Source organism: Verticillium alfalfae, genomic scaffold (assembly GCF_000150825.1).
Source record: "Verticillium alfalfae VaMs.102 supercont1.4 genomic scaffold, whole genome shotgun sequence".
Taxonomy (NCBI): Eukaryota; Fungi; Ascomycota; class Sordariomycetes; order Glomerellales; family Plectosphaerellaceae; genus Verticillium; species Verticillium alfalfae.
In genome coordinates this window covers 2,767,151-2,776,874 of record NW_003315035.1, presented here as the reverse complement: position 1 = coordinate 2,776,874, position 9,724 = coordinate 2,767,151, and the positions used below count along the sequence as shown (strand labels likewise).

Genomic DNA, 9,724 nt, shown 5'->3' with positions numbered 1-9,724 from the left:
CCATGTACCTGCTAGTCCCCAACTTGTACTCTCGATGATCGAGACACTCAGATTTGCCATGAAGAAATCGCCCTCCCTCGTCTGTTCGTTCGTGTCATGAATCTTTTGGTCACTCCTGCGACGGCCGGCTCACCAGTCTCATCCCTGGCCTGTTGAGGAATGGAATCAAGGCAGTTCCTCCGTGCCTTGAGCTTCGTGTTCGCAGTCCCTGTGGGTCCCGACGACTGGCCAGTTCCTCAACATCCTTCCGTTGGCGAGAAGCTGACGCAAGTCGAGACGCTTCCTCGTAGCCTCGGGGCTGCGCGACCTGCTACGAGCGCGAACCTCTCGAGAAGGAACGATGATATAGCGAGTCACAATAGCAATGTGCTTGTCGCGGAAAGTACTCAGCATGGCGAGGCAGGCATCGTAGGCCAGAGTCAATTGCGGGTTGTCTGCGTGAGTTTCGACAAAGTCTCGCACGTTGGCTACGAGGCCGACCTGATTCAAGAAGCGAGCGTGCGGACCAGGCATGTAGCGACGCATGTCCATAATGAAATTGTGACGCTGGCCTGGCGCCCGATCCTCGCGCGGCGACTCAGACGAATGGCTAGGAGTTTTTCCCCCGAACTCGCCAGTAGGACGGTGATCGATTCCAAGTACGACATCGAAAAATTGGATGAGACTACTCTGAGCGTTGCTGCCGCCGCTATAAAACCTGTAGTCGAGTCTTCCGGAGCCATCGTCGTAGTTAAGGCCGAGCGGCAGGCCAGCCTCGGCCATGTTCTTGCTGCCGGCGAGGAACGGCCGGATGCGGTTGTAAAAAACGAGAGGATCACAGCTTTCATGCATCCGTTGAAGAATGCTGGTTAAGTCTGTCAAGCGTTCCGCAAATCCGCGCAAGCACCGAGTGACGGCAGCCAAGTCGCCTTCTCGCGCCGCAGCTATAGCGGTAAGCATCAGGGGAATTATTGGGGCACCATGCGCCTCAATGGCGACCGAGACGAGGTAGAACCAAGATTCGTCAAGGGAGCCTGTAAAGGTATTCAGAGAAGCCAGATTTTCGAGACTATTGATTCCCTCATCCATGAAAAGAGGCTTGAAATTCCACAGACAAACTGCAGCATATGTTGCGACAGGTGGAAGCTCAAGATGCTCGGACACCTGCAGGAGCGGTACAGTAATGGATGGGGGCAGGTGATCAGAGGGCTGGTCGCCGCCCCAGACATAACTGTGTGCCATGAAGCATAGCAACGAGTACGCCCTGCGCCATTCTGCCTCGTGCTCCAATCCAATAGTGGACAGGACAGGCAGGCGGTCCATCACGCTTCGGAGGCGTCGGCTCAGTATGAGAGCCTGGAGGTTGCTGACAACGGCCTCCCATTTGTTGTAGTATGGATCTGGAAGCCGTGTCAGAGGCAGGACATCGGGAAGAAACCCGTGAGTTGGTGATATGCCATAATCAGCCAAGATCGGAATGGGAGGAAGCATGGCGAGCGTGGCCCTGGTGAGCTGGGATTTGAGATGAAGTTGTAGAAAAAAATCCTGACGCAAGGAGTATCCAGTTACGGAGTCTGGCGTACTCCTCAGCCGTGCGAGATGGCTTGTTGATGACGAGCATGCGATGGGGAGAGACGGCACGATGCTTTTGCTGTAGAGTTCAGGGTGCACTGTGCCTGGTATACTAACATTCGGACGAGGCGGCGGGGGCACGGCGTTATAAACAAATATCCCGCAGGCGTCCTTCCTTCGATCACAAATGCGCTAGGCATTTTGACTAGTCATCATGCCCGGCTTGGGACATCGTTCGACTTCGGGCAGACGGATACCCAGAAGGCTCGCCTCTCGAATTGACAATTCGTACCTAGCTTATAGATGGCTGCTTGTCCAAAAAAAAAAAATAGTGTGCACGATGCAAGGCAGATACATACAAGTCTCGCAGCTCTGCAACATGAGGCACTTTATTTTTGCCCTTCATCAAGTTGACTGCCTTTGGTGACCTACAAGCTACCCCAGTCCTTTTATCAATGCTAGCTGACCAACAATGCTGGATGTCTAAGGAGCGCAAAGGCCAATTGCTCCGACTCCGGCCGCGCTACGGGTCGGAGCGGCAGGCTTCATCCGGTCAAGCCAGTTTCGCACTCAATGAACACATCTAAAAGCGACTTTGTTGACCATTGAGCAAACGGCACGGATAGTAGACTACCTTGTAAAATGCAATGTTAGATGGTTAGTGCCCAATGCGCTGAAAAGACTCGATGACACCCTGTGTGGGCCTCTGGAGTTCACTGGGCGGGACCTGCCTCAGCTACCTTCTCTTACCTATCGCCTATGGTACAGAGTGATGTAAGAGGGGTTGGGCGCCGAGCTTCTCGCACCTCGTTGTCCATGGCGAAGCGCGTCGTCAACTGCTCTTCATCTGGCGCACGAATAGATACGCTATCTGGCCACAGGGTATCACTACTGCAGCTGATAGTTTCAAAGAGGCAATGCATCATACTGCAACATTTGCGACCCAACAGCCTGACCGTACGACAACGCAACACCTCGTAATCCTGCTACGATTGCGACGACACTACGCGAACCTGAATATGCGCGACTAGGTGTCATCACTCCGTCAATCCTGCGGTGCAGCCATGCCGCCCATTCAACAGCACATCCTGAATTGGCTGTACAGTGTTCTTACCAGCGTCAGTGTTTGAGTCTGGTTATCCGCACACCTCGTAGGAGCTAACGATTTGCAACATTTAGGAATACCACGATGTGAACCGGACCTATGGCGATGTGGCCCAAGCCTTGTCACAGTATCCATCGCTATCTCCACGGACCGACGTTCACAGTGAGTGCTCGGTATTTTCAAGCCTCGTCCATTCCATGACTGACATCCCGCATTTGAAGCTTTTGACAATGGTACATCTGCACTTCTGCTGCACATCACAGGAACCCTGCCCGTAATTTTTCGAGGCACCACCTACCGCTTTCCTCTTTCTATACGCGTGCCCTATGCCTATCCTCTGGAGGCACCTCTTATATACGTGACGCCCACCGAGCATATGGTGGTAAGGCCCGGACAGCATGTCGACCCCCAGGGTCAGGTATACCATCCGTATCTGGCTGGCTGGTCCACGTTTTGGGATGTGAGTCTCATGGTTCTTCACACAGGATTTCGGGAGTACTGCACTGACACTTTGGTAGAAATCGACACTCGTTGACTTCCTCACCATTCTGCGCGATGTCTTCGCCAAAGAGCCGCCTGTGATAGCACGGCAGCCCTCACATCCCGTACCACCTAGCCAACAGACTCAACCACTACAGAGGTTGACAGACCATTCTGTGGCATCAACACACGAGCTAGCAGGCCGCCCTTCTAGTCAACCACCTGTTGCTCCTACGCGAACTGGACCTCCGCCACCGCCCAAAGATACTGACACCAGGCTGCGTGGACTCAGTCAGTTTGGCTCAGAACGTCCTCACGACGCGCCCCTCCCTCCCCCCATTCCAGCTGGATTGCAGGACACCCCAGAACTTTCACATACTTATAAATCCCACCGTCAATCACCATCTCGGTACGACTCCGCGCCGCCTCTACCGGGACAACCCACATTGCAAAATCGGCCTTTCCCCCTCACTCATTCTCCCCTTCGGACCCCTGCAACGCCGCCGTATGTTCGCAGCTCCTTACAATACCGACTTGGCCAGGCATCATCGACGGTGCAGCCATCTGTGGCCTCATTCCAGCCTTCACCTGTCACAGGTCCATCGGTGACCTGGCAAGCACGAGAGAATGTGCAGGTTCCGGCAAAACCGAACGCAACGCCTCAACCCGACCTGCTAGATGAGCCTCTGACCCTCAGCATACCCTTGCCATCCAGCCTACCGGCACCTCCAATCCCCCCGAACCCCGAAAAGGACGCACTACTCCGCCAACTTGCGCAGACGCTTTACTCTCTGCGGCAGCAAAGTCGTCAACAGAATGAATCTAGTATGGCTGGCCTCCAGGCTCAACGTAAGGCCATGATGTCGGCGTCTTCGATTCTGCAGTCTGAGATCAGCGCCTTGGATCAAACTTCGGCCTTGCTTTCTTCCAATGCCAACATATTGCGCGATGCGCTAAGAAAGGCAGATATTGTCGTCGAAGGGTCACGCCAGCAGACGACCCCAGATATAGATGAGCTATTGGTTGCGCCGACCGTCGTCTCGAATCAACTCTACGCACTTGTGGCGGAAGAGCGTGCCATGGGTGATGCTATCTTCGTCCTAGGCCGCGCTGTTGAACGGGGACGAATATCCCCCGTTGTTTTCGCCAAGACAACCCGTTCACTGGCACGAGAATGGTACCTCAAGAAGGCTTTAGTGCGGAAGATTGGGCGCGGAATGGGTCTGGTTGGGTGATTCGCTACATGATACGGGCCGTCGCCTCGTACCGTACAAACCGTCGTTCGAGAACGGTGACGCAGAAAGCGCCAGACCGGAAACACCGCTGAAAGGAACGACTAGCTGATCACCACTCGGTAACCAGCAATCGGCTATCTAATAAAGTAGATGAAATCAATACATCAGGTACATGCTCTTCAAAGCTCGCCAGAAGCCAGTAACTCTTGTGGTCCAAGTAATTGTCAGGTCCTAGTGGAAGTACATTTGGCTCTCGGGGGAAAGGAAATTCAAGAAACGCTCTGGACTCCGATCTCTCTGTTCATATTACGAGTGATTCCCGGGTGCCAGCTTATTTCCACACGAAAGGCTCGAAGGAGCGAGGAGAAAGCAAAAAAGAAGATGAAAATACTTGAGCTTCGGTGCAGTTGCCTTGCCTGAGCCTCTAAACCCTGTCCTCGCGTCGATCGAATTCGCGATTGACTCGCACTACTCCCATTTCAGCGTCGTATCCGTCGAGGCGCCGCAGTTCGAGGTCTATGGGATCGATTGCAACACGAGAACGGCCAGCCTCTATCCGAGATGTAACGGTGCTCGTAGCCGCATTGCTCTCAGTGGCATCGGAACCAATTTGGGAGATATCCTTAAAGGGCATATCTGATCGTCCCGTGCTCGTTTGGTGACGGGCTTTGACTTCGTGGTAAGATTCCGGCGTTGCAATGCGTTGGGCAATCAGCGTTCCGAGGGGAAGGAATAGGATCACGGACGTGAGGGCCAGAGAGCCAGGTTCGAAAGCCTGCCAATTGCGCCACCCAAAGCCGGCAAATATGACTGTCACACGTCTAAGTCAGATGCTGAAGACAAGGTGGCAGGGAAAATACGAACCAGGAATGATCATCAGAATGCCATTTGTGATAACCAGTACTTCAACCGCAGACAGGCCCCGCCGCGTCGGTAGAAAAGTTCGGTTCTTCACAAGATGGCTCACCAGCTTGACGTTGAAGAGAGCGCAATAATAAAATATAGAAGTGCCACCCATGACACTGGTCAGGAGGGCCACCAGTACGGATGGTGTATCGGACAGCGTCAGCATGAACCTGATCTGGCCTACTGCGCTTGCCACGCGAATGCCGATGGCCGTGAAAGAAACACAAGCCGACAGTAAAACTGAGGACCATTTCCAGACAGCGGGTAAGAGGTTGACAGTCGCCCAAGCCTGTAAGCCGAGGACGGCTTGGACCATGATGAAAAGAGCCAATGATGCAATTTCGGATGCGACACTGCACTGCAAATCCCGAGGGGCGACCCGAGAATAGTCGCCAGCAAAGAATGTGTAGAACTCGTTCCAACTGCTCGTGAAGAAAACAGTTAGGAGTATCATGCGAACGATGTTGACGGTCAAGGCGGCGATGTGAAGCCACTGGGATAGCTTGACGAATCTTGCCGAGGGTGTCATGCAGACCAAGACGAGCAGCAGTATGGAGGAGCTCCCAATCTGGGCGCCATAATTGATGACCGTTTTCACGCTGTATAGGATGAACTCGTTGACATCGGCAACCGCAACGGGGATTTCGGTGACGCCGTCAGACGCAGTGAGGACGAAAGTTTGTGAGAACGGGTCGGATAGGGCCATGATACAGTGTGTTTTTCGTGAATTGTTGCCGAATCTCGGTGGCGATGTCACGAAAGCTCTGGTTCGCGATCCTCTTCGGACAATGTTATACGAGCAATTATCGGTAACTACCGGAGAGGAGGAGAATATGCGCTGGTTCTACTTGATACACGGGCCGGTTGCCTTGAGCCTGTGAAAGCTCAACTTGTGTCTGTATGACCGAATGTATGACTGTCGGGCTTCACCGGAGTGTGCAAGAAAAGGGTGACGCAAGTAAGGACTGGTTTTGGATCAGAAGCTTGCAAGAGAGTATCTCGATTCGTGTCACCCGTCTGGACAGATGCAGGCGAAGAGCTAGGTGCAGAATATTGGCTGGATGATGGCGAGGGCTCGTCCTGACGTGATAGGAAAGGATGAGAAGTAGCTGCGCCGGCCGAATATAAAGAATGCAGCCAGCGGCAGTGCTTGGACAGCATACTGAGCGACATTCTGTGAGACGAAGAATGGTGTAGCAGGTGGAGGAAAATGGGCATGCTGGCGTAGGAATAGTGGATTGTTCTCTTGATATTGTTCCTGGCTGGTTTGGCAACGACCCTTCGTATTGTTCACCCAAAAGAAGCAAAGACCTGAGCACTACATCACGCACAACCCGCCACTCACACGAGTAGGTAGTTCGAATAAGGCTAGATCAAGATGTAATATTTGATGAAACCGCGATCTCAACTGAGCCTACGAGTCGTAAGTCGACGGGAGTTGAGCGAGGAGCGTGCGTGGTTCTTCAGCGGGAAGGCTGGCCACCTCTCTTGCCGAGGTGCCCGTGCCCTTCCTTGTCCTCGCCGCACTGACAATGACCAAATACTCACCACGCATACCATGTAAGCGAACCAGGACGACTACGACATCTTCCCGCAACAATGCAAATACTACCATGTCAACGCGATCCCTAGCCTAGTCCTCCCAGGCCAATAGCCAGAAACGGGGCTGGCGAACGATGGCATGCTAGGTATCATACCTCTAGGCACAGTCAAGCACGAACTTGTGCGTGATACTGTATCAGTATCGAAGCACACAGCCGCCGATATTAACCTGATTCCATTGATTTGACCCTGTTGTCAAGCCACCTGACCCTGGCCTCGGCCCCGTCCGCTGCGGCCTGAGACAACGAACCTTCCACGACAGCACTAGGGAAGCCTGTTCAGCATGCACACATGTGGCCCAGATGGCACGATTTTCCAAGACATCACATGAATGCGAACCACACTCAGCCAGGGCTGTTCAGCTACCTACATTGCCCAGGGGGTTGACACTTTAATCTGGCTAAAGAGTCCGTGGACCTTGAGACCATGATAGTTCTTATTGGGTAAAGGGGAATACTGTACAGGCATCGGGGCAACCCGTGAAATGTTTCCCTCGTGGCTGAGCCGACTTGCATACCTCTTGTTACGGGCCTTGGATCTTACGCCCACAGGCCTGGAACCCATTGACCAGGCGGTTCAAGACTATACTTCCTTGCGGACTGTCCGCCTCCTTGAGACACAGATAGCGATGATAAAAAAGCACCCCCCATGTGTTGATGATCTGATTGTCGTCATATATAACAAGAGCTGTGCGAAGCCAACCTGGCGCATACTTCAAATTCACAGACAGGTGATTCAATCGAGCTGAGCATATAGCAGCTTGCCGCACAGATACATCCACTTTGCTGCTTCACCCTACCCTTTGGGCTTTTCATCCCAGCCATGCTTTTCCTCTCAAATGTGGGTGGCCTTTTGATGGTCACAGCCGGAGCCCAGGCTTTCTTTATTGTGCCTTGCTCTCGCCCAGTCGTGGTGCAGCGCGCAGACCCTATAGTCAACCCAGGCGCCCTAGCTGGTCATGTTCATACCATCATGGGCGGCAGTGCCTTCAACTTCACCATGGGGTATGATGACGCGGTATCCTCAGCATGCTCTACCTGTAAGGTTCGGCAGGATTTGAGTAACTACTGGATTCCAAATCTCTACTACGAGAGCGAGAATGGCAAGTTCGAGACAGTCAAGCAACTTGGTGGCATGCTCGTTTACTATCTGTAAGCACCAGCTCGTTCTCAAAAACGTGCACACTCAGAGGTTAACCGAGAACGTGACAGTCAGCGCTCTGACTCCAAAGATCCTGAGTACGAGAATGGCTTACTTGCGTTTCCCCCGGGCTTTCAGATGCTCGCTGGTGACCCCTCGCTCCGAAGCTTTGGGGATACCTTGGAGCAGCAAGCAATCTCCTATGTCTGTCTCGGCGTCAGCGGCCCGGAAACACACCAGTTTCCGTCCCAAAACTGCCCCTACGGGTTTGCGAGTGCAGGTCATGTTCCCTTCGTGCTGGGACGGACATAATTTAGACTCACCGAACCACAAGAGTCATATGGCCTACCCGAGCCTCGTTGATAATGGGGTTTGCCCAACAAGCCACCCCAAGCGCTTTATCACACTCTTCTACGAGGGTCACTTTTCAGATCGATGATTTTCAAGGACAAATGGTACAAGGATACTCCGCCCTTCGTCTACTTCTAACGGGTATGTGTGTCCAGTCTTGACTCCGCGTACACCATCTTGATTTTTCTACCTAGACAATTTATTGACTTTTTTTTTTTTTTTTGGAATAGCGACCCGACGGTTTACGGACTCCACGGTGACTTCGTGAACGGCTGGGATATGGATGTTCTTCAGAGTGCCATCGTTAAATGTACTGATGCATCTGGGTCCCTGGACAGATGCCCCTTGCTGCATCAATTCGAAGATGAAACGATGAAGGGCTGCAGAGTTCCTGTCCGCGTTGAGGAACAGGTTGATGGAATCCTGAACAGGCTGCCCGGTTGCAACCCAGTGCAGCGTGGGCCGGGCCGGGGCCACGCAGCAGAGTAACTTGCGGGGGCCACTACCACTATCTCGCCTCCGCAGTGGCCGTATACCGACATGACGATTTCCCATCGCTTCAGGTATCGGGGATGCGCCCTGACGCGTCAGGGAAAAGCAGAACTTTGAACGGCACTGACGTATCGAGTGACAATATGACCGTCGCACGCTGTGTCGAATACTGCGACGAAAGAGGCTTCAAGTACGCAGGGGTTGAGTATCGACGGGAGTGCTTCTGCGGGAACTTGGTTGACCACGACCGCGAGCCGAAAAAAGGTATTCTTGGTGTTTGCGAACTGCCCTGCACCGGGGATAACAATGAGGTATGCGGCGGCTTTGGGGGTATTTCTCTTTATGAAAAGTGCAGTGCGGGTGCTGCTTGTAAGAATGCGGACTTGGTGTGAGCCAGCGTAGTTGACGACACTGCGAGGCATCCGGGGCGAGGACCAGATCAAGGTGGTCTAGATCGATCTCTGTCCATCACGTATGAGTACCATATTCTTGCCTGATATTATGGAGTTGTTATGTTTTCTATGATATGAAATTATCATTGTGACTGTCAGACGAGTTCGCAAACCATCCTCGCACGAGCGACCAAGCCACGCGAGCACAGAGTAACACCATGTTCCGAAGAAATCATTTCCCCCTTCCCCATTTATTGTACAGCAGCCAAAAGGCGCAGAAGTAGAGTCATGCCGAGTTGTACATAATCGTCGATGGAGCTTGTGAGAAGCAAGATTATTGGCTGGAAAGGGGTCAAGCGTTAGATAGTGGCAAGAAACATGAGGAGATAGCTCGCTAGACTGACGGTGGCAGGAGAAATCCGCCCCAAGAGCTCGAGAGGAAAGATACGCAGCTGATGCACAAATGATAG

At 53.0% G+C, this 9,724-nt stretch overlaps 4 protein-coding genes across 4 annotated transcripts; 2 read left to right on the top strand and 2 right to left on the bottom strand.

Moving 5' to 3' along the window:
* Positions 1-165: 165 nt before the first annotated feature.
* On the bottom strand, positions 166-1,751 carry VDBG_04314 (indoleamine 2,3-dioxygenase family protein; the record flags this gene model as incomplete). Its single annotated transcript, XM_003006315.1, has 2 exons — positions 166-1,582; positions 1,669-1,751. The coding sequence occupies 2 exons, from the start codon at positions 1,749-1,751 to the stop codon at positions 166-168; spliced, it is 1,500 nt and encodes a 499-aa protein (XP_003006361.1).
* Positions 1,752-2,434: 683 nt separating this feature from the next.
* On the top strand, positions 2,435-4,544 carry VDBG_04313 (ESCRT-I component; the record flags this gene model as incomplete). The annotated part of the gene is made up of 4 exons (XM_003006314.1): positions 2,435-2,669; positions 2,731-2,818; positions 2,878-3,116; positions 3,175-4,544. 4 exons carry the CDS (start codon positions 2,616-2,618, stop codon positions 4,369-4,371), a joined length of 1,578 nt encoding a protein of 525 aa, XP_003006360.1.
* Positions 4,545-4,795: 251 nt separating this feature from the next.
* On the bottom strand, positions 4,796-6,948 carry VDBG_04312 (pheromone receptor; the record flags this gene model as incomplete). The annotated part of the gene is made up of 2 exons (XM_003006313.1): positions 4,796-5,181; positions 5,236-6,948. 2 exons carry the CDS (start codon positions 5,981-5,983, stop codon positions 4,796-4,798), a joined length of 1,134 nt encoding a protein of 377 aa, XP_003006359.1.
* A 753-nt stretch (positions 6,949-7,701) lies between these two features.
* Positions 7,702-8,331, top strand: VDBG_04311 (WSC domain-containing protein; the record flags this gene model as incomplete). The annotated part of the gene is made up of 2 exons (XM_003006312.1): positions 7,702-8,030; positions 8,091-8,331. 2 exons carry the CDS (start codon positions 7,702-7,704, stop codon positions 8,329-8,331), a joined length of 570 nt encoding a protein of 189 aa, XP_003006358.1.
* Between the last annotated feature and the right edge of the window lie 1,393 nt (positions 8,332-9,724).